General features: G+C 45.8%; 2 protein-coding genes across 4 annotated transcripts in view; both read left to right on the top strand.

Moving 5' to 3' along the window:
* The window catches only part of LOC133129072 (cytochrome c oxidase assembly protein COX16 homolog, mitochondrial), a 14,501-nt gene extending 10,088 nt beyond the window's left edge, over positions 1-4,413 (top strand). The window contains exons 3-4 of the mRNA XM_061242899.1: positions 189-257; positions 4,105-4,413. Coding sequence (XP_061098883.1) covers positions 189-257; positions 4,105-4,278 — 243 coding nt within the window. The 3' untranslated portion in view covers positions 4,279-4,413. The remainder of the gene's footprint in view (positions 1-188; positions 258-4,104) is intronic.
* A 16,446-nt stretch (positions 4,414-20,859) lies between these two features.
* The window catches only part of slc8a3 (solute carrier family 8 member 3), a 103,631-nt gene continuing 99,112 nt past the window's right edge, over positions 20,860-25,378 (top strand). Inside the window, exon 1 of one of the 3 annotated variants that reach the window (XM_061242632.1) lies at positions 20,860-21,756. The gene's annotated coding sequence lies outside the window, so the exon portion shown is untranslated. Of the gene's footprint in view, positions 21,757-22,288; positions 22,352-25,378 lie in introns of those variants that run through there. The other 2 variants (XM_061242649.1, XM_061242644.1) reach the window with 2 other exon arrangements.

Below are 25,378 nucleotides of genomic sequence, written 5' to 3'. Positions count from 1 at the left end.
GCAGTGTGATGTCACTGCGATTAAAGTGTAGCTCCATGGTGTGGCGGACTAGCACGTTAGCCCTGTGAAGCCATGCTGTTGAGCTCCATGAAGAATCTCTGTGTTCTGAGAGCCCTGTGAAGGCGTTTAGCTCCATGAGGAGTCCTTCTCTGTGTTCACCTGTGTTCCCCTTCTTCCCCTCCTCCCAGCTGGACCCGGCGCTGGAGGCCCGAATCGATATCGAGAAACAGCCTGTGATCCTGGAGGAGGAGTACGAGGTACTGAGAGCATCTGGAGAAGACGTCCACGTGTTTTGTTTGTGTGTGTGTGTGTGTGTGTCTGTCTGTCTCTGTTTCTGTGTGTGTGTGTGTGTCTGTCTGTCTCTGTTTCTGTTTGTGTGTGTGTGTGTGTGTGTGTGTCTGTCTCTGTTTCTGTGTGTGTGTGTGTGTGTGTGTGTCTGTCTCTGTTTCTGTGTGTGTGTGTGTGTGTACAGTTCAAAACCATAAAATTATAAGGTTCTAACTGACATTTTGCCAAAAATGAGTTGGTGTCATAAATATGTTTATAGGGCAATTTGAGTAGGGTTGTCTGTCATTTTGATCCATGAAGAACCGCCCTGATTGGATGTGCGCTGGAGTAGGAATGCAAACGCTTTGAAGATCAATATCTCAAAACTACTGTTTATAATTCCTTGTAATTATACTAACATTCAAATTCCAATGATTTGTGTGTGTGTGTGTGTGTGTGTGTGTGTGTGTGTGAGTGTGAGTGTGTGTGTTTTACCGATAATGGGCTGCTTTCTGGAAAACAGGGTGATGAATAATGCATCCACACCCTCGCGCTTGGCGTTCTTATGAACCCCTTCTGATGGTAACGACGCACACACACGAGAAGACGCTTTAAAGACGCTCCTCGTGCAGTTCAGCGACTTCGCCACCGCCTTTGTTCCCCTTTATGAACTTCTTCATTTATTCATTAATTTTTTATTCAGTCCAACTAAAATAAAATAAATGTGTTATTGGACTGAGAGCGAGAGATTTAGAAAGAGGGGGTGGGTGGGTGGGGGGGGGGGGGTACAGCCTGCCCAGAACATTGGTTTTATCTTTTCATAACCATCTTCCCGTAGACTCATACATCATTTAGATGATTGTTTTGCACTTTGCCTGTCATTCAAACAAACCCCAGCTTCCTGTGGATCCAGGTTTTTTTTTCTTGGCACATTTAAAGTGTCAATCCTTTATCTTTCCATATTTAAAGAACGACGTACAAACCAAGTGCAAATTGGGACCAGGGACAAGTGCGTCGAAGAGAGGAAAGTACAGTTCCAAGTCCTGGAGTGATCACATAGAACTTGAACCCTTGAAGAATAAATCAACTTTCCCACTATCATACCATGGTTGGCAGGTAGAATACCCCGAATACTTAAATAATACGTAGTATTCACGCAGGCATTTCTGCAGCAAGATCGATTTAATTCCATAAAAATGGTTTACATTATCACTATATAAACTGGATTACATTACCACTATATTAGCTGGATTACATTACCACTATATTAGCTGGATTACATTACCGCTATATTAGCTGGATTACATTACCGCTATATTAGCTTGATTACATTACCGCTATATTAGCTGGATTATGTTACCACTATATTAGCTGGTTTACATTATCACTATATTAGATGGATTACATTACCACTATATTAGATGGATTATGTTACCACTATATTAGCTGGTTGACATTATCACTATATTAGATTGATTACATTACCGCTATATTAGCTGGATTACATTACCACTATATTAGCTGGATTATGTTACCACTATATTAGCTGGTTTACATTATCACTATATTATCTTGATTACATTATCACTATATTAGCTGGATTACATTACCGCTATATTAGCTTGATTACATTACCTCTATATTAGCTGGTTTACATTATCCATTACCGCTATATTAGCTTGATTACATTATCACTATATTAGCTGGATTACATTACCGCTATATTAGCTGGTTTACATTACCGCTATATTAGCTTGATTATATTACCGCTATATTAGATGGATTACATTACCGCTATATTAGCTGGATTACATTACCACTATATTAACTGGATTAAAGATGGGTGTCTCTTCTGTGTGTGTGTGTGTGTGTGTGTGTGTGTGTGTGTGTGTGTGAGAGAGAGAGCGAGAGAGAGCGAGAGAGAGATAGAGAGGTTATGTACATGTGCACAGGTGCCAGAACAGGAGAGTAAAAATTGGCTGTTTTAAATTGGGGAGAAAAGATGAGAGGAGGAATGAAGGAAACTCTTGGCAATGTCGGAGAGTGTTTTTTATAAACGCATCCCAGTATCTCACTCTTCACATATCTAATTGCTGGCCTTGGATTGGAGTTTGCCTGCCAAGCCAGTTTTCTAACAGAATATTGTGGTCTATCCCAAGAGATGGTATCTTGAAAAACACGAGTGCGGGATTTTATTAATACTTGCAGAATTGCACGGAGAAACAGCAGATGTGTTGTATGCGATTTAAAAAAACATTTTTTCGTGACGGTTCGGAAAAGGTAACACCGGGTGTGATCAGTTTATCCGTGTGTGGAGGTTAACGGAAAGCCATCTGAAGAAGAAGCTCATTGCAGTTTAAAGAATCCAAGGGAATATTAATCTAAGGCAACGCAAGTCATGTGCCATTAAGGTCTGTAGGGCTAAAACCAAACGGGGAAGACTGATCAAAGTCCTGCATTGTTCCTATCGTCGGTACACAACATTTGAAGAAAGCCGCGCTACGCATACACATCTTCCCTCTGGGGTCTTTCAGCGCACTTGTCCCTGGTTACGGTTATGCACTTTGTTGTACGTCGCTCTGGGTAAGAGCGTCTGCCAAATTACCCTAATGTAATGTAATGTAACACACAGCCTGGAAAGTACTGTGCAAAAATTGATTACTTCTCGAAGCGCTCGTGAAAAGCCGTACAGTCACACACATACTTCAGTGTGACTTCACAGGCATTGAGTGAATGCCATCCATCACCCTCTTTCATATCATATTGGGTCTGTTGAGCAGCGAGACCCTCGTCCTCCAGTCTACATTTGTGTTGCTCTTTTTCTTTTTTTAACCCTCTGTGGACGTCTTACCTCCGGAGCTAGGGTAACACTGTTTGAATCCCTGTTGTCCTTCTCGATCCCACAGAAGATGAGCTAGCGTAACACTATCTGAATCCCCGTTGGCCTTCTCATAGTGTGACAGCGTAACACTGTCTGAATCCCTGTTGTCCTTCTCGATCCCACAGAAGATGAGCTAGCGTAACACTGTCTGAATCCCTGTTGGCCTTCTCATAGTGTGATAGCGTAACACTGTTTGAATCCCTGTTGTCCTTCTCGATCCCCACAGAAGATGAGCTAGCATAACACTATCTGAATCCCTGTTGTCCTTCTCATAGTGTGATAGTGTAACACTGTCTGAATCCCTGTTGTGTTTCTCTATCACCACAGAAGATGAGCTAGTGTAACACTGTCTGAATCCCCGTTGTCCTTCTCATACTGTGATAGTGTAACACTGTCTGAATCCCCGTTGTCCTTCTCATAGTGTTATAGTGTAACACTGTCTGGATCCCTGTTGTCCTTCTCATAGTGTGATAGTGTAACACTGTCTGAATCCCTGTTGTCCTTCGCATAGTGTGATAGTGTAACACTGTCTGAATCCCTGTTGTGTTTCTCAATCCCCACAGAAGATGAGCTAGTGTAACACTGTCTGAATCCCCGTTGTCCTTCTCATACTGTGATAGTGTAACACTGTCTGAATCCCCGTTGTCCTTCTCATAGTGTTATAGTGTAACACTGTCTGGATCCCTGTTGTCCTTCTCATAGTGTGATAGTGTAACACTGTCTGAATCCCTGTTGTGTTTCTCGATCCCCACAGAAGATGAGCTAGTGTAACACTGTCTGAATCCCTGTTGTCCTTCTCATAGTGTGATAGTGTAACACTGTCTGAATCCCTGTTGTCTTTCTCGATCCCCACAGAAGATGAGCTAGTGTAACACTGTCTGAATCCCTGTTGTCCTTCTCATAGTGTGATAGCGTAACACTGTCTGAATCCCTGTTGTCTTTCTCGATCCCCACAGAAGATGAGGCAGAAGAACCTGGAGGAGTGGAGCAACATCAGAGGGCCGCGCCCATGGGAGAGATCTCGGGAGTACCAGGAGGAGCAGAGGGCCCAGCTGGGCAGGGCTCTGGGGGCCCCGGGCCCTGCAGGAGGGGAGGTGGGGCCAGCAGGGGCGCAGGCCGAAAGCCCCTAAAGCGGGGTGAGGGACCCCACACTCTCCGCATCCCTGCCTCTGCACTCTCGCTCTCCCTTTGTCCTCTGCCTGGGCTATTTTTACCCCCCACCTCCGCGCCTCCGCACCCGGCGCACGGGAGCCACGAGGAACACCGAGCGGAAAAACCAACGAGGACGACGTTTGCTGACGCTGTCCGTTTGGTTTTTTTTTTACCGCTGAAAATGTTGTTTGCGAATAAATAAATAATAAAAAAACACTTTTTTTTGTTTTTTAAAAAGAGCGTGTGTAAGTGGTAAAATGTCTTTCCCTTCCGCGCCGAGTCGAGCAGTCGGAATTTTCCAGCAGCGAGCTCAGGTGGAGGGGGACGTGGGTGGGCCTCTGTTACCACGGTGATTAGGGAGAGATGGCCGCCCCCTCTTTATGTCTGGCTGGACTGTGCTGTAGCAGAGCGTTCCCCTGGATGGAACCCCATATCCCTCCCTCCCTCTCGCTCTCTCTCTCTCTTTCTCTCTCCCCCCCATACTGAACATGGAACCCCCATATCCCCCTCTCTCTCTCTCTCTCTCTCTCTCTCTCTCTCTCTCCATATTATCCCTCCTGCTCTCCCTCTCTCTCTCCCCCATACTGAACATGGAACCCCATATCCCTCCTCTCCCTCTCTCTCTCTCTCTCCCCCCATACTGAACATGGAACCCCATATCCCTCCCTCCCTCCCTCTCTCTCTCTCTCCCCCCCATGCTGAACATGGAACCCTATATCCCTCCCTCTCTCCCTCTCTCTCCCCCCCATACTGAATATGGAACCCCATATCCCTCTCTCCCTCCCTCTCTCTCTCTCTCTCTCCATACTGAACATGGAACCCCATATCCCTCTCTCCCTCCATCCCAGACTAAATTTGAAACCACATATCCCTCCCTGCAGGCTGCCTGCTGAACAGGGCACCCCCTGCACCTCTCTCCTTTTTGTGAGAGAGAAAGAGAGACCATGGCACCTCCTGCACCTCTCGCTTTTTTGTGAGAGAGGGTGAGAGAGTGAGAGAGAGAGTGAGTGTGAGAGAGAGAGAGAGAGCATGAGTGAGACCCCCATCTGGAACAGTCTACTGTCTGTAGCATAGTGTGATTTGGTAAGGCTGAGTTCAGTGAACAAAGCCTTAAAATGCAATGTTTGTTATGCACTTGTGCTACAGGAATATGTGCTATAACATGAGTAATGTCATTGTATAATAAAAATTGTTATATAAGATCATTCACGCCTGAAAACATTTTTTCCCCCAGTGACCGATTTGTCTGTGTGCTGCTATATTTCGCTATGCGATGCTCCTTACTGGTTTTGACAGGAATTCCGTTTTATGTGCAGTACAGAATATGGCCACCTGGTGGCAGTACAGTTAGCACGTGCTCAATTTATCGTCCACTGATTTAAGGCTTTTTTTTCCAGTGGTACTTAAAATAAATTATGTTTATGAAAATTCTCATTCCCTCTGGTAATCATATTTTCTTTTACCGTATTACAAATAGGCTGTTCTCGTAATTATTTTCCCCCACATTTTAGGTGAACCTGGAAACAAATGCTTGCATTTTAGACACGTTAAAAAGGGCTAGATCCTTTGCATTGCAAGGGCGTCGTTTTGTCCACCTTAAACCAGGCAGTTCGGCAGCTTGCCTCTTTGGCAAAAAATGCTTATCTAAATTTGTAGGACTGACAGAAATATCCCTCTTGCATAAGCCTTTTACCGTGTAGTGTGTAGCCTACTCCTCCAGAATATGCAGCGCTGTTTTAAGTGCTCAATGACTCATTCAGCCAATGGGTGTATCATGAAAGAGAACTACTATTCATAACCGAGCTTACACGGCAATATTACCGATTTTCTTCTTCTTTCTTCTAAGGACGTCTTCATTCAAATTCCGCTGTCATACGCTTGTTTATACTGATTGAACCAAAATGGCTTCTTTTACACCGCCTGCCTAGATTGAGTAATTTCCACCTCTCACAGTTATGATGCAGTAATTTGTGAATATTAGAACACCGTGGCCTCTCTCTGTCGGTCACGGAGTGCCATAAAAATGTGCTTTTCTCCGGTGTAGGCGCTCACGGAGACTCCGCCAAATGACTTTATTATTCATCTTCCAAAGGAGAAATGTGAGTTGAGTCATCGCAGTGTTTAAGTTTACCATTTTCACAGCTTTATTTTTGGAGCCATTTCAGGCGCTGCACGCTCCGATTTGGTGCGAAAGGGCTCTCGTTCCTGGAGCGCCAGCCCGCGGCTTCCGGTTTGTCAAGGGCTATGGTTTGTCAAACATCAATGCTGCGTCCTAAATTTCTGTCGACCTACCTGCTGTCACGTCTCGGTGACCGTTGAAACTGAAACACTGCTGTTTTACTGTAGTAGTAGTAGTAGTAGTAATAGTTTTTTATTTTATTTTATAACCTTGAATATGTTGCGCAGGATGGAAATGATTGCATATTCATAGTAAGTGAATACGTTTCACCGTTTGATCAATTTACTCCCAATACACGCCTTCTAAATTGTCGGAACATAATTGTAAACACATGTGAAATGTGAATATTGTTTCTCAATTTGCAATGATTGACATTGATACCACTTTGACCTTTGAAATGTAGTATTGACTATTTGATATAGGTGTTATTTGGATTAAATAGACTGAACTGAAAGTTTAAATGACACTTTCCCATCCAGCTGCAAAAATAAATAAATAATATTATATATTATTTTATTTTATTTGTCCACCTGACCTGGGGTAACCTTAACTGTGCAAAGAGTGAAACACGCAGGAAAATCCTCCATCTTGATGAATCATCCACTTTCAATCTGCATGGTCTGCAGATGATATCCTGGCTGTGTATTTATTTGTTCTTTTCTTTGTTTTAGGCTTAGACGTTGCAATAACACTGCAGTCTTTCTTAAGTGATTTGTGGCAGAAATAAGCACACATTTTCTAACTATTAACATGGAAGGATATGTGTAGCCTACTGTGCTGAGGGCAAAAATATTTTTCCTGTTTGATGAATATGTTGGGCCATGCCCCTATCTTGCATTGTTCTTAGGAGACTTGTACCAGCACTTGTACTCCTCAGTGACTTGGACACTTTTCTAAATTAAGAGCGCAAGACGAGCCCTCAATTGCTCATCCCTTTTGTGTCAACAGTTTATTTTTTACTGCACATTCAGAAGGGCCTTTATTTTGGAAACAAAGACTGACTACAGACACACACACACACACACACACACACACACTGAAACAGTGCATTTTCTAACTTTGACACGGGTCTCTTCTCCTTCCTGGTCGGGTCTGTACTTTCCACCCGTGATACATTATCTAAAAGGGAAAGTTAATTAAGATATTACAAAATTCATGCCTTTCATTACCATGCATTATTTAACCATGCGCAGTGAACCAGAGAGTGGGGGTGGGGTGAGGTTTGAAGTCCTGCTAAGGAGAGAGAGAGACCGCAGAGTCCCCATCCCACCCTTCCTACACACACACATACACACACACACCCACGCACACACAACCCACACACACATACACATACACACACAAACACAAAACCCTCACACACATACTCAAAACCCTCATGCACACACTCACAGACACAAATACACACAAAACCCTCACACACACAAAACGCTCATGCACACACTCACACGCACAAAATCCCAATGCACACACTCACACACACAAAACCACAATGCACACACTCACACACATACACACAAAAACACATACATGCACACACATACACACATGCATACATACACGTGCACACACACGCTCACACACACAGACACACATAGGCTACACACACACACACACACAGTTTAGGGTCACGTCTGAGATGCAATATTAATCCACGTCAGTTCTCGGGAACATCCTCACGACAAGCTTATTAATTCACCTTATTACCGGGATGATAAAAATAGAGCGTGCCGTCGCTCCGCGGGAGATGGGTGAAGCTGGCAGGCGTCACCTTACAGAAAGAAACGCCGCTGATCCTTTAATCTGCGCGTGTGTGCGCGCGGCAGTACAGCGCGGTTGGCTACCTGCACACTGCGCCTCGCCACATCAGGGGTCCCGCTGAAGGAAGATGAGACGCAAAGAATCGTTTCAACCGCTCCCAAAAAGTCCCAGCAAAAATATGGTTTCAGGGGCCATTATGCTGTGTTTGGTTGCTGTGATGTTGTGACCGCCCCACCACCTGGCGAGTCTCTGCTGGGTTCCCTTCATGGCATGCGGGGGCAGACGGGGAAAAGCCAGCGATGTTGAGATTTTGTGAATGAGAGCCCTTAAATGCGCAGCGTTTGTGCACTGACCTGCCCGGGCCTCGGGGAACCGCGCAGCACTCGAGTTCGGGGCGAACGCGACGGTTGCTCACGATTCCGTGCGCTCGCGGATCTGAGTTTCAGGAGCGCGCCCCCCGCTTCCCCCGGCCGTTTATCCCTAACTGGAATGGTGCCGCGCGCGTGTTTGTTCTCCATTAGCGTCGACAGGAAACGCGCGTTCCAAGCAATGGCTCGAAATCGAGTTTCGCTCCTTGAGGGAGGCACGGACATTTGCCAATTAGCGGAGGAGAATGTGGGCTTGGCTGCCGTTTCTGACATCATTCCGCTTCTCTGTTGGAGGGAATTAACTTGGAGCGTGGAGAGGCGACAGGAACTGGCAACCATTCACGCCCATATCAAATCCCCTAAGAAAACCATTTAAACATGGGGGAAATAACTGCAAGGCTGGCACCAAGAAACTGTTTCTAATGCTGCCATGCTGACCATCCTGCCGTGACCTTCCAGACCCCCCCCAAAAAAAATAAAATAAAGAATAATAATAATGTTGGCAGTTGAGCCTTTATATCCTGTTTCAAAATTCCCCTGCTACTGTTTTATGACTAAGTAAACGGTAATAATTGCATGTATATAGCACTGTCAATCTTGTGTGTAGCCTAGTGGCTACAGTACATGACTGGGACCTGGAAGGTTGGTGGTTTAAGCCCCAGTGCAGCCGCGATGAGATCTGCACAGCTGTTGGGCCCTTGAGCAAGGCCCTTAACCGCACATTGCTCCGGGGGGGGGGATTGTCCCCTTCTTAGGCTAATCAACTGCAAGTTGTCAATTAAACAAACAAATAATGTCCATTTTACCACAGTTCTACATTCATAGAAAAAATAAAGTGTTTGCCGTTCGCCATCAGTAAAGCTCATCATTTGCACGTCACGTTACAGCTCCTCATTTGCATGTCACGTGACGCAATAAAGGTCACGTGACACGCCTCCGGCCTCGAGCAGGTGGAGAGCGTTCCCGAGCCACGTCCTGTGCATGCAGGCATGTACACATGTACACGCAGACAGCAGGTTGTCATGGTGATTGATCATTTGAAATAATACAACACGAAAGCAATCATAAATAAAGAATTGACGCACCGCGGGCGTTATAAAGGCCGAAGATTTGCCCTCACGCTCTGGAGGAGCGCGGAGCACCTGCAGGCCTTCAAGCAAAAGCTCACTTCCGTTCACTCCTTCGAGAACGTGCCTGTGAGCAGCTAGCCTGGGCAGAGCGGCCTCGGCTGTGACATTGATGGCTGACTGTGACATCAGTGTGCACTTTGTCAGAGAGAGGGCTGCCGCCCGGTTTCATTACACTGATGACCCAAGATTGGAGTAGTTTGCATCACGTCATCATTGCCTTCTATCCCAGGAAAGACAACGAATAATTTAGGGTCTGATTTACTAAGACCTTTAGCAAACGCGAAATCTTTTAGCACACATCAATCGGCCATGTTATTGGTCATGTCATTTTCCATCCATCCATTTCCTAACCTGGTCGGGGTCAAGGGGGGGTGCTGGAGCCTATCCCAACTTACATTGGGTGAGAGGCAGGAATATGCAGTGTTATTGGTCCATTGCGATGTCTTATGTGTGCTAAAAGGTTTTATGGTAACTGCCCTAGTAAGTTTGGCCGTTCGATGGTTGATTCCTGCCTGGTTCATACAGATGCACACACTATATGGGGAGATGTCATCAAAGGCTGTGTGCCGGGCGGGTGGTGGGGTGGGGTCAGACAGTGTCTGGCCGTGTGATTGGCTCGGTCGCGGATCTGTGTTCTGTGATTGGCTCGGTGAGCGGTGGGGCTGCGGCGGCTGGTCCCTGCTCCGGGAAGCAGGCCAAGTCCGGCCCGACACGTGCGCTTCAATTTTTCATCGAAATCGCAAGAATCTGTCATCAAATATTCATGCGGCTGGCTAAGAAAAGAAGAAATCAAATTCAATATTTACTGCGTGTCTCCCCGGGCTGGGAGAACTAATTAAGTCTGAGAAGCAAAAGCAGCGATTGCGTGCTCCGCACTGCACCTTATAACCCCCCCACACACACACACACACACACCACACCACACCCCGAATCCTGCCCCCGTCCCCCTCTGCCTCAGTCCTCTGAAAACCCCGTTCTCCAGCTCAAACCGACCACAGTTGGGGGACTGTTGTTTTCCAGCCATGACTTAAATGATCTTGTCCCCGTTATGAGAGCGCTCTGCTCGTGTCTGCCCTGGAAGTTTCTTCCCTCCTCAGTGATCAGATCATTATGTATGGTGTCAGCCCCACAGACAGAACGGTACTGTGTAATTGTAGCCGAGTACAGCATGGAGGAGGTTGTCTCTGTCTCTCAGCGCGCTATCTTTATTTCCTCCCAGTTCTCCGTGCAGAGAATTCTCATCCCCGGTCTCAGTCCTAATACAGTATTTAACGTTTCTCATTTGATAGTTGGCTCTATTTAAAACGTTAAGGTTGTGTCTGTTCCCTTTTCAGCCATCCATACTTAATAATGATATGATGATACGGCCTACTTTGCATTACCTGACAACAGTTGTCATTTTTCATCGTGATATCGCGCGACAGCAGCTCAGCTGAAATTCACGCTTTACGCTTTACACTTTTCAGCCTTTGAGTTGTTTTCTTTTAGATTTATCTCACAGTGGGACAGCTTCCACACTGTCAGTTAAAAACACAGATGTGCTGTGGACGTACTGTGATCATCAGCCTGTTTTTTTTACTGCCAGCCGTACCTCAGATTACCTTCTCCGAGGCTCTTTTACGGAGCAGAGCAGAGGTATTGCTGTTGCATCCATTCATTGTCTAGCCTGTTTATTCCTGGGTCACGGGGCGCTGGGGTATAGCCCAGCATGCATTGCATGAGGTAGGAACACACCCTGGACAGGTCACCACTCCGTCACAAAGCACACACACTGTTCACTCAAACACACATCTCTCAAACACTGAAACTGGATATATTTTGCATTATCGAAATGTTAATTATTAATATAATTTGTATCCTTTGTAACGTACATCTCAATAATGTGATATGTTTTGTACAGACTTGTCAAAGATGACTAATGCCGAGAGTATATTGTTCATTGTTTGTGATTTTGAATACAAACATTTACTCAAACACTTATACACTAAGGGCAATTTAGAGTCTCCAGTTAGCCTAGCCTGCATGTGTTTGGACTGTGGGAGGGCACCAGAGTACCTGAAGGAAACCATATGCGGACACTGGGAGAATATGCACATAGAGGCTAGGATTTTAACCTTGCTGTGTGGCAATGGTGCCAACTACTGCATCACCGTCCGACCTTTGGTCAGGGGCATGAGGGAGCTGGAGCATATCCCAGCACCAGTACAACAAAAACAAGGAAGTGATTTTATCCCTGCTGAAAAAACAGCTCAAGCTAGGTTTATGAAACAGCTGGCAGCTGGTTGGCAGCTCAGACAAGCTACCAGAACTAGCTGCTGGACCAGCTCATGACCAGCTTGACCATGCTGGTTGACCAGCTCATGACCAGCTAGACCAGCATTATGACCAGCTTGGCCATGCTGATTGACCAGCTCATGACCAGCTTGGCCATACTGGTTGACCAGCTCATGACCAGTTTGACCAGCTCATGACCAGCTTGGCCATGCTGGTTGACCAGCTCATATCCAGCTAGACCAGCTTCATGACCTGCTTGGCCTGCTCAATTTTCATGCTGGTCAAGCTGGCATAGCTGGATTTTACTGTAGGGGTATGTGCGGGTAGGATATCTGGCTAGGGATAGCCAACCCAATGTTACCTAACGGTGGGTTACTGGTGACTGGAGAACAACCTTTATGTCTGTGTAAAGGAACTGAGTTTACTGATGCATTCCGACTTGATTGACTACAATTTTGTTTTGCCTTCTTTTATTCCCTCATTTGATAGTTTAAAAAATGTCTACATTTCTCAAGCCAACCTAATCCTGATCAGCATATATGCGACAGCATTTCATTTAATCAACCTAATTTGTATTTGTGAGTCTGTGCACAAAATGCTCTGAATTGATCAGTTTGACCACCACCGTCACCCAGAAGGGTGTTCTTTTATGTCAGCGCCTTTTTTGGTTCAATCCTTTCAGCCAACGCTACGACAGCGGACAAACAAAGTTTTCACAGCATCTGTGAATTTTTTTTTTACTTTCCTCGACTGGGCGGGCCGCCGTGGTTCTCAGCGTACCGATGCGAAGGGTATGTGGCGGGTTTGTTGGTTTGTTGTTTTGTTTTGTCTGTTCTCTGGGCGCAGACAGCCGTGGACGTAGCCTCCTCTGCCATCATTGCAGCCTTTCATCCCTGTTCTCCTGTGTCTCCTGTTCTCCTGCTTCTCCTGTTCTCCTGCGTCTCCTGTTCTCCTGCTTCTACTGTTCTCCTGCGTCTCCTGTTCTCCTGCATCTCCTGTTATCCTGCGTCTCCTGTTCTCCTGCGTCTCCTGTTCTCCTGTGTCTCCTGCGTCTCCTGTTCTCCTGTGTCTCCTGTTCTCCTGCGTCTCCTGTTCTCCTGTGTCTCCTGTTCTCCTGTTCTCCTGCGTCTCCGCGCTCCTCCCCGGCAGCGTTTCTGAAAGGTGGAGTCAGGAGGTGGAGCGCCTCCGTCAGGTCCCATCAGCGTCTCCCTCCCTCCCCCTCCGCCGCCCTCTCCGCCCCCCTTGCCTAAATTTAACCTGGGACGAGGCTGCGCACTTTCTTTTCCCTCTTTCTTTTTATCTCTCTCTTTCTCTCTCTGTCTCATTCTCTCTATATATAACTCGCAAACGCAACCATGCACATACAGGAACACACACACATACACACACCTGACATACTGTACGCACACACACCCCCCCCCCCCCCACACACATACACATACATACACACATACACAACTGACATACACACAGACATGTTGCAGACCCCTTACCACTCATCAGTGGACATTGCCAAGGCTGCCAAATATAAAAACTAAAAGTTTACTATTTTAGCCAAGTTGTTCCATAAAATAAAGCACGAAGGGTTACCGTCCACCATCCTCCAAGCATTATCAGATGTTAACTGATGCACACACACACACACACACACACAAGCAAACAGCCTGTGAAACACGCAGGAGGGCAGTCGCGTGCTGCTCGTGTTGAACCCAGAAAGAAGGTCCACAGCTGCCCTCTGCTTCCACACACACCCAACACACTCACCCCCAGAACCCCCCCCCCCAGGACCCCCCGGATCCTCTCTCCCACAGACCACAGAAGAAGAAGAAGCAGGAGGAATATGAAAAGGTGGAGGAAGAGAACGGAGAAGGTGAGGGCTGGGATAGTTCTTCCCGTTCTGGCTGTTTTCATTCATTTTGTTTATTTTACTATTTCGCAGCTATAAATAGGCCGTATGCTGGCAGCTGAGGGGGAGTCCACGCAGAACAAACGACCCCCCCCGGCTCTTCCTCTTGGTCTTCACGTAACGAGGCAGCAGAACAAGCGCACACATGCCCCCCCCCCCCCCCCCCACCATTCACCACCGCTCCTCAGGACAGGAGGGGCCACATGTTGTCATGGAGACAGCAGACCAGGGCAGAGGGTGTGGTGAGACGGACTCAGACCGGCTTGTCCGTGATTGGCTACTGGGACGGGGACCTCAGGCTAAGGACCTCTCCCTCCTAACCCCCCCCCCTCCCAAACCACCCACTCCCACACACCCCCACCCCCACCCCCATTCACTCATTTCCAAGACACAGGCAGGAATTTCCTAACTATTTCCCCCTCAGCTACCACAGGCTAGCCAGGCTTGTGTGCTGGGACAGTGGGGAAAATGGTAAATGGTAAATGGTTGGCATTTTATATAGCGCCTTTATCCAAAGCGCTGTACGATTGATGCTTCTCATTCACCCATTCATACACACACTCACACACCGACGGCGATTGGCTGCCATGTAAGGCGCCGACCAGCTCGTCAGGAGCATTTGGGGGTTAGGTGTCTTGCTCAGGGACACTTCGACACAGCCCGGGCGGGGGACCGAACAGTGTACATCCAGCAGAGGAATGTATGCAATGTAGGCAGTCTGTTTATGTCCATTGTGAGACTCAAACCCTCTTGATCTGCATGGAGATCAACCTCCCGTCCACTCACTTATGGCACTGCACTGATGCACAGAAACGGCATTAAAATGGGAAATGTAAGTCGCCAGACCGCATTAACACACACACACACACACACACACACACACACAGACACACTAATACACTCATTACTTGAACCGTATTAATCCTTCACTTAGCCCACACAGCTCCATTTGACGTGGTCACTTCCAGAGAGTGCTGTTTGTTTCCTGGGTGAGATTTAATCTCTTGTGATGTCACATAGACCTGCCAGGCTCCAGGGCTCCCGTGCTGTCAGCAGTTTTACCCTTCATCTCTCCCACCGCTCATGAACTGCTCATGAACCTCTCGCCCTTAAAAAGCCACTAATGGCAAAAACACCGAACAACCTTGTGGTGTTCGAGTTGTTTGGGTTCTCACTGAAGACTGGCCCACACAAACCCCTGCGCACCACACTCCAAAAACCGAAGAGCATTTCAGTCTTATGTTTAGACTTCAAATCTTATTTATATAACTTTTTTGATGATTAGGAAAAAACACAGCCAATGAGGTGGGATAGTTTGACTCATTTCAAGATTTGGCAAATGGGGTAAGAAAATGTGACGTCAAGCACACAGTAACAACTTAAAACACAAATATTTTCTACTTGAGATGAAAAAAAATATGATTCAGTCTCATTACAAGACTAAAACTGAACAGTAAACACTTTTTACAGTGCAAGTATGCGTTCACTGTTTCCCAGAATGCATCTCTTCCCTACAGAGATTAAAAGGAGCCATGCTTTCGGGAGCACAACCCTGCCTTGAACTGATGTTATTCTGCTGCCGCTCTGTGTTAGTTTCCTGCCACACATACAGCAGGGCTCCACGGCCGGTCTCTGATCTGCACTGCCTCCCTCGCTGCCCCACAGGCCATTTGTTTCTCTCTGTTTGTCTCTGCCTCTGGCTGGACCTCTCTTCCCAAAGAGAGGACACAATGTGCCAGAGCATCGCCTAAGGATGGAGGGTTACGGTCAATTTAATCTGGGAATACTCAACAGAGGGTTTTGGTTCGGGAATACTCAATAGAGGGTTTTGGTTCGGGAATACTCAATAGAGGGTTTTGGTTCGGGAATACTCAATAGAGGGTTTTGGTCAGGAATACTCAATAGAGGATTTTGGTCAGGAATACTCAATAGAGGATTTTAGTCAGGAATACTCAGTAGAGGGTTTTGGTTCGGGAATACTCAATAGAGGATTTTGGTTCGGGAATACTCAATAGAGGGTTTTGGTCAGGAATACTCAATAGAGGGTTTTGGTCAGGAATACTCAATAGAGGGTTTTGGTCAGGAATACTCAATAGAGGGTTTTGGTCAGGAATACTCAACAGTGGCTCCTGCAGTTGACTGACACCTGCAATCGAACGGAGTAACTCACCTCTGCTAGTGGACTGCAGAGTCAGAGAAAGCGGTGATGTGTTTCATGTATTCTGGAGGATATGTTCTCATGTCCTTCCTCATGATTTGAAGGATTACAGACAAAAATAACTAAATTAAAATAAAATATTGTCCAAAAAAAAAAAACCCACACAAAAAAAAAGAGACATCTGGTGCAATCTGAGTACGAACATGAGAATAATCCATTCACATATGCCTTTCATAGCCACACAGTGCTTGTACGGTGACAGGGGGAAGGTCACCTCAGACAGCACTAATGTTCGGCACCCACCTGCGGGGTGCAATCGAAGCCATTCACCCCAATTAACTCAGAGGCGTCCAGATTAATAGAGCCAGGTCGGAAATTTGGCTGGGACCCCAAAGAGCCCCTTCCACTGTGTTCGGAAAGCACCGTGGGGTCTGTAATGACCCCAGTAAGTCAGGACCCCAGTTTAATGTGGCGTCTGACAGAAAGGCGATGGCTCCTGTAGCTTTGGCCTTCTTGGTCTGAGCCAGGGGGGAAAGAGCGCCCTCTACTGGCCCAACAACACCACTTCCAAAAAAGGAGCCACTCTGTTGTTTTTTTTTTTTTCCATCTGGTTTCCAATCCAATCTAAATATTAAGCAAAAAGCCAGGCCTGGGTAGCTTCAGCAAATCAGACAAGATAAACTCACAGTGTGGTTTGGCTTCAGTATATGACACTTATAACTCTGGACTCGTTTTGCCTAAGGCTTGGTGGGCACCACAAGTTACTTATTAGTCATTCATGAAAAAAAATAAAAAAATAAAAATCAGTTCTGCTTGTCCCTTATGCTAACTAGGTCATCTGTTATATGTACATGTAGAAAACATGACGATGGTGATGATATTATCTCTACTGTTGTCATTGACCTCATTACTATTCAGTCATTTTGGCAGGTATCCTCATCCCCGCGTTGGGTTACAGGCCGTCATTACATACAGTAGAGGGTATAGTAAAAGATGCTACGTGCTACTTAGCATCGGTAAAAGATGCTACGTGCTACTTAGCATCGGTAAAAGATGCTACGTGCTACTTAGCATCGGTAAAAGATGCTACGTGCTACTTAGCATCGGTAAAAGATGCTACGTGCTACTTAGCATCGGTAAAAGATGCCAAATGCTACTTAGCATCGGTAAAAGATGCTAAGTGCTACTTTCTTCGTCGTGTGCCGTACGTACGGCGGCAACAGTCCGCGGGGCAGGTGGCTCCGCAGCGCCCCGCGCCGCCGTTGCGTGCCGAGCGCTGGAGCCAGATGTCTGAAGGTGAACGGAGCCCGTTACATGTGGAGCCCGTGAACGGAGAGCCGGAGGGGGAGGTCTGGAAGAGGACCAGGTGGGGAGGAGGACCATCTGTCCGCGGAAATCTTGACAGTTTGCTGAGGTCAAACAGCAGCGGCAGGACAGCTCTCAGTGGGAAGAAAGAGACGGAGATGACATTTTAAAAAAATGTATTTTTACTATGATTGTTGTGTTTTTTTCTTTCTGTTTAGCACTTTGGGCTGCATTGCGTATGAAAGGTGCCATACAAAATAAAGCTACTACTGTTATTATCATTATTATTTCGGTGGCTCAGGCGGTAAGAGCAGTCGTCTTAGGGTTGCCGGTTCGATCCCTCCCTGGGTGTGTCGAAGTGTCCCTGAGCAAGACACCTAACCCCCCCCCCCAAATGCTCCTGAAGTGCTGGTTGGTGCCTTGCACAGCAGCCATTTGCCACTGTTTTGTGAGTGTGTGTGTGAATGGGTGAATGAGAAGCATCAATTGCTAATGGTTGCAAATGCTAAGCATGTACCATGTCAGGATAATGAAAAACCTTGGTGTGACGGGTGCAAATGGGAGGGAGGCATGTGGAAGTCCTCAGGGAGGTTTGCGGCTCAGGACGCCTCACAGGAGGGAGTCACCTGACCAGACACCCCGCTCCACTGTCCCTCCCCGTCTGCGTCCTGATTGGTTTTAAATTACACATTTTTTTCCCCCTGACAAGCAGAGCAACCTGAACAGGCTAATATAATTCCACACTGTAGTCCTGAGCGCTGTAATTAAAATCTGATCCAATTGATTTTCCCGCTATGCCGGTGCCCCGTCCCCATAGAGAAGTCTGCCTCTGCAGACACCCCAGCAAGGGCACTGAGGTCTGCAGTACCTACAGCACTGATGTCTCCGTAGACTGAGATACTCACCAGCCTGAGGTCTGCAGTACCTGCAGCACTGATGTCTCCGTAGACTGAGATACTCACAGCACTGATGTCTCTATAGACTGAGATACTCACAGCACTGATGTCTCTGTAGACTGAGATACTCACAGCACTGATGTCTCTATAGACTGAGATACTCACAGCACTGATGTCTCTATAGACTGAGATACTCACAGCACTGATGTCTCTATAGACTGAGATACTCACAGCACTGATGTCTCTGTAGACTGAGATACTCACCAGCCTGAGGTCTGCAGTACCTATAGCACTGATGTCTCCGTAGACTGAGATACTCACAGCACTGATGTCTCTATAGACTGAGATACTCACAGCACTGATGTCTCTGTAGACTGAGATACTCACCAGCCTGAGGTCTGCAGTACCTATAGCACTGATGTCTCTGTAGACTGAGATACTCACAGCACTGATGCCTCTGTAGACTGAGATACTCACCAGCATGGGCACTGCTGAGGCCTACTGTTCCTACAGCACTGATGTAAATGGTAAATGGTTGGCATTTATATAGCACCTTTATCCAAAGCGCTGTACAATTTGTGCTTCTTATTTACCATTATTTACACACTCACACACCAAAGGCAATTGGCTGCCATGCAAGGTACCATTTAGAGCATTGAGGGGTTAGGTGTCTTGCTCAGGGACACTTCGACACACCCAGGGCGGGTTTGAACCGGCAACCCTCCGACTGCCAGACGACCGCTCTTACCGCCTGAGCCAAAATGTCGTCCCAGTCGCCAGTGTGACGCTGTTTCAATTGCACAACAAAGTCACGAGGTCTGTTGAACATATCAGCTTATTAGCCGTTTTCAAAAGCACAATAAATAAATAAGTAAGTAAATAAATAAATAAAACAGTGCTTTCTTGTGGGGAGTTGCTTCATTACTGCTGCGTTGCTTTACTTCTTCTTAACCGACAATAAAATCTGCTTCTCCGGCAAACCCGAGGAAACACCCAATGTGCAAAAAAATATCCCTCAGTGAATCCTGACCTCACTTAACCACTGGGTGAATTTTCCTCGGCTCAATTACATTAAACGGAAAACCAATTTAACACCAGTCATCTATGTGAACGTGTGGAGCCCCCCCATACTGAAGGAGTTAATGCATGTTACTCAGCGGATTTCTCCATAGTGTTATTCACATTAAAATGGGATGGACTGAGCGTGCCAGACGCTCAGGCGGTAAGAGCAGTCGTCTGGCAGTCGGAGGGTTGCCGGTTCAGTCGCGCCCTGGGTGTGTCGAAGTGTCCCTGAGCAAGGCGCCTAACCCCCAAATGCTCCTGACGAGCTGGTTGGTGCCTTACATGGCAGCCACTCACCATCAGTGTGTGAGTGTGAGTGTGTGAATGAGAAGCATCAATTGTACGGGGCTTTGGATAAAAACGCTATAACATTTACCATTTTAAACTGTAATATGTGCTTGCTTATTTTAAAAATCTTTAGATTTCTCCTATAGCCATAGATTATAGCAATTATTATTACTTAGAGATCTTGTTTTGCGTAGAGATGTTTCTGTTACAAATATTCTGTGGTCAACACAGGGGTGTCTCCTTAATTAAGCAAGTAGTAGGACTGGAGTTGGTCCTGTAACTCAAAGGATGCATGTACAAATGCAGTTATAACCTTGACAAATGCAGTTATAACCTTGACAAATGCAATGGGGCTTTGATTACTTGGAATTCTACGATTACGCTATTCTATATTAGTCAGGCAATATCACAGACACCTCATGGAGAGTTGCCGGAGCCAGAAAAAGTTTGAGATGCAAAGAAATTCAGAAAATGAATATTAAGCGGATTCTTTCATAATATAATTGGCAGTTTCCTAGATATCACTGCTGTCAATCATTTGGTGACAGACAGTTCTGTTGTTGGTATATTTGGCCACCTGTGCACACAAGTGGCAATCAGGTGGGGGAAACACGAATTAAAAAATGTGGAATGTGAAATTATTTCATCCGTATTGCCGAAAAGAAGAGCGTCGCTGGTTGATGTGCTTTTAAATGCAACGTATTCTACTGTGTAAAAGAGGTGAGGTGACACAACATGACCGCGTTTGTTTTGTCAGTCGATGCTTCGTGCTTACCCAAACTTCAGGTGTGACACACGCACAGGTCTCCTCGGAAACATGGCTCTGAGACCATCGCGAGCTTCATTCCCGTGTTCCTTCCGGTGATACGGACTGTGCGCGAGGAAGCCCTTTTGTTTTTCGCAGCACCGAGAATAACGGGCAGTTCTGGAAAATTCCTGAACTCGGTCAATGTACAGGGGACGTTCAACGGGGAGCAAAAAAAACTGATTCAATACTGCTTGCGAATCGTTCTGAATCTTTTGGTAAATACATTTTTTACGGGTCGCCACCTAACCAACATTTACGATATTTCTCACATGCCTCCTGCTCTCTCCATCATTCCCCATCCACAGTTGCAATAATAAATATTCATAGTTTATGTTGCAGGCTTCTCTCCCAGCTGATACAGTGACGTAGACGTGTGTGTGTGTCTGATTTTTGGTATAGGGGGGCGGAGGAAGAGGCAGGGGGCGCGCGGCTGTGCTAGTTGAGACTCGCTATTTGAATTCGCTCTTGCAATGCTTCAGAGAACGGGCATCCCTTCCGTGGAAGCGGAAAGACATATATGCTGTAAATAAAACAGGTCATTAAAATTGAAGGGAAACACGAAAGAGTGAAACCGGAGCTTGCGATTTTGCACCGCATTCACCTCCGTCGTTCCTCCTTAAAATGAAAGGATATTCATTTTCAAAAGAATGGATTGAGACTGCTGTATAGTATTTATATTTGTACGTATATATTTTTGTATCGTTGTAATACTGTTACGTTGCATTCATTTATTTTCTACGTGGGGAACATTCGGCTTGAAGGCGCCAGAAGACCAAATTTATATTTTCTACGCTAACGCAGACAGGAGAGGAGGGGGTAAGCACCGCTGAAGCCGTGGTCTCCGGGTAGAGCCGAATGCATGGATTCAAAGCTTACAGCAATCACTGACGCTTCGATCTCAGATTGCCCTCCTCGTCGCTGACAGCTGGGAGAACAGTCTATCCAACAGGCGGAAAAGAGCAGCCGTCCAAGAGGCCAGCAAGAGAGGAGCGAAGAGAGCCATCACTTCGCCGGCTTGATCGATCCACCGGCACTGAACAGGCGCTGGGATCTGCTTTGGTGTGCAGGAGGAGAGGCGATCGCCCCAGGGGTATTCTTTCATCGAGAGGGGGAATACACCTTGGACAAAAAGACGAGGAGGCGGGTATTACTGACAAAATACATTTGAAGTGTCCAATTAGGAATTTCCAATTGAGAGAGGGAGAGGGAAGAGAGAGAGACGGATCAAGAGAGAGGCAGTGGAATATTCCGCTTCTCCTCCGACAACACCCCCAGTCTTGGAAAAAAAAATAAAAAATAAAAACAATATACACAAATCAAGGTACGTGCATTCAAGAGTACTTGGTATTCGCGTGGGTTCACAGCTGACACGGTCAGTTGTTAGCACTAACCCAATGCTTCTGCGCAAGTGGCATGTAGCCGCTTTCTCTTTAGGGTAGAGGGGAGGACCTATCCGGTATATGGCAGTTTTGAGGCTATTCTAGACATGATGCTACCCCTTGACGCCAGTAGAAATTGCTGTGCCGTATAGCATTTGAATGACCCGGTAGGCCTTCAGATTTGTGTGGGAAGCAGGAACGATATTATTATTATTATTATTATTATTATTATTATTATTATTATTATTATTATTATGCATGTATGAATGTGAATTATTTTTTTCCTGTTGCCAGCTGGGAGGTTCGAACTTTTTCGGTTTACAAATGTTAAGTGTATAATCACTTGAATTACAGGAGTCTCGGCACGCCTTCACAATCATAAGAAATAAGGGGGGGGGGGGGGTGCTGGAGTGTATTAGATCAGTTGTGATCCGCGTAATGGGCCAGTTCACATTCAACATGCGTTGCATGTTCGTCATCTGTTTGAGGCTCCTCGTGCGTTCCAGCCCTGCACCGAGACTGGGGCGGAATTATAGGGTGATGTTTTAGCCGAGATGCGTCTCCTCTCCTCAAATGTCTTAATCTAACGTTGCTGCTGTGTTCCGTGCACATGTAACCTAAATGTCTCTCGGTGTATTGCGTGAACTGCTTTTCAGGCCATATCATATGTCACGTATGCGATAATAAAACGCTATAACGTTATATTTAAAAATGGTTACATAATGCCTGCTATTTTGCTGAACCGAAGGCACACGCTGTAATCTGTAGACTGTAAATCAGATAGATAATAAAGGTTTATATGAACGCATATGCTGAATATTAATGATAATAATAGCCTAATCAAAATAATAATAATTATATGCTAAGTAGAAACCGTTGCTTCCATCTTTCGGTCGTATTAATTGTGTCATTTCGTTCTAATTGTATTGAGATTTTACATTATTCTGACGAATACATTCGCACTATTGCCTAAACACGCTATGGCCTACCATGGCCACTGTATACCCTATATCACACCAACATAATAAAAATACACGTTCGACAGTTTCTAGTGCAGTTTATGATTTACTGTGTCATACAAATGAGGACAGTCATTTGGTTATGCATTCGCAGTCTCCTTTCTCCAAGCTAAATGTATGTTCTATTTAATTAGCTTTTAAGAAAAATAAAATAATGGTGTTTCACTATGGGGATTCCCTATCATGTAAAGGTGGCCGAAGGTGGGGTAAGAGGGAGAGAAAACTCGGGTATATTATGATTAATTTAGCAACAGCTGATGTGCTCCATCTCGCCGTGCTGAGCTCTTGTTTACTGGGGACTCAAATAACCACCGCGCGACGACTCTTCCCAAAATAGGAAAAGAGATTCACGGGGCTCATTTCGCTCTCCTGCACTTCGTCAGCTTTCTCACGCGCGCGCGGACTGTTGCGTTTTCCCTGGAACTCGGTGTACTGGGCTTGGGCCTGCGCACACGAGAGACACATTCAAAAGTCAAAGCTTTTATGTTTGTGGCGACGTTTTTAAATCAGACTTTAAGCACCACGCACAGTAGGCAACGGACTACTTCTGTGTCATTAATTTATATGAAATTTACCTTCGTTAAAGCTGTTGCCTTTCGGTAATGCTTTTAGTTTTTTGCACCTTTGATATCTTTTGCACGTTTGTAACTCACGATTTACAGTATGGGTAGAATACAGTAGGCTATGCAGTCACTTTTAAACATCCCGCCTACACACTACACACTGTTGAGTCGGCCTATTTGGCCTACCTTTGACACAGCCGCTACGTATGGGCTATTTTAAAACTGAACTGCAAGCTCAGTGAATTGTGAATCTTACAAGGTGGTCATTTTAGTGACGTTGTGATCTTGACACTCAGTGCATACGTGCGGAGGAGATCGCAGAACGTCGGCTCTCTCTCTAGTGGAATTACAGCATTCCGTAGCAAATGCATGAAGCGAATTTGCTGAAACCATTAATTAGTATGATAATTAGGATGTGTAGATAGTGACTGGAGGCACAACGCTAGACCTACTGCTGCCACACGTGGTATGGGGCACTCCAGAGTTTATATTGGTGTATCATATCATACATGCGCAGCTTGCGATCGATGGAATGGTAGAAGTGGGTGCCTTTATAATTGCCTAAAATAAGATCACTTTTCTGTTAGTTACCGCGGAATAGGTAGCAATCAGCAATCACTCTCATGTCATCAATTCTGTGACAGGTGTCCCCCAATCCGTAGCGGACTCGTACAGCGGGCGTGCGTTTCCCTTTAAATACCTGCGCCAGGCTCATGCGCCCTAATAAGTCCTCGGTCTCCTGTTTCCGAGACACCGATAAAAAAACCCATGTTTTCTGAGCCGGGATCAAAGCTGGGGCTCCACAGCCGCATGGCACAGCTTCTAACAGCAGACGAGATTTGGCCCACTGCGTTGAACACCCGTGCTCCTCGCACGGGTCCTATAATCCAGCGTGTATCTTGACTCCAGGGGGTGAAATTACCACCCACATACGCCAGCAATCTGATAAAATGACATGCAAGATGTATCCCCATGTTTTGAAACCTTTGAAAACTTATATATTTTTTCTAAATCCGGTTGTGCTCGGTCTACATAGGCAAAATAGTGATGTTTTCGCCTTATCACAACAGATAGTTATAGTGCAACAGTAGCAGCCTTTTTTTATGATTAAATGTTTCTTAGAAGTTTACGGATTTATGCCTGACTAAAATGTGACTGTTGCAAAGTCACAGGAGGACCTTGAATCCAGTCACTTCATGTCACAATGTAATTACAACTCTGCAGCCAATAATTTTAAACCCCGGCAGCACTGTCTGATGCACATGATATAGGACGGTGGGAGGATTCCGGGATTTGGACGCGTTGCTTGTTTTTTTGCGCGTGGTTTAAAAGTCTGAATGACAAGGATGTTCACGCGGCTTCTTTACCGCGTTCGTAAAAATCGTAAAAGATGTCTCTGACGTGGCCGTCATGAGGGAGTTGTAGCATACCAGCTGTTATAAGTTTTATTGTATCGGAGGGAGTTGCCATCCTGCATAACGATGAACCCGGGCCAACTGTACCCAGGATTCCTCTGTCTGGTGTAACATAGCTATGTCACAAATTTGGCCCTTTGACCCCCTTTTGAAGGATGAAAAAATAAATGTTCACCACTCGAATACTGTTTTAAAATATTTTTAGAGGGCCTTTTTTTAGAGGGTAACATGTCCATGTAGTATATTTTATAGCACAGTTAATCATACGTTTATAAAAGTTGGGTTAGTAGTTTAAATCTGATGCATAATTGAACAGTAAATGCTTGTTATGCACAACAGTAGACTATACTATAGAACAGTATTGGATTCTATATGCAGCACTGCCATGCAAAAAGGGATCTTATCTGAACAACTGACCAACAGGTCAATGTAGAGAACAACTCATGATGAGATAACAGTGTGCATAAACCAAATGCAGTAATTTTATGAAATTAAGTTAGAGGTTGTGTCATTTATAGGATAGAATTGATGTTATGCAAACAGCCTTGTACATATACAGTTTATGAT

Source organism: Conger conger, chromosome 1 (genome assembly GCF_963514075.1).
Source record: "Conger conger chromosome 1, fConCon1.1, whole genome shotgun sequence".
NCBI lineage: Eukaryota > Metazoa > Chordata > Actinopteri > Anguilliformes > Congridae > Conger > Conger conger.
Note: the sequence above shows the minus strand (reverse complement) of the source record. Positions and strands in the feature narration are given on the sequence as shown.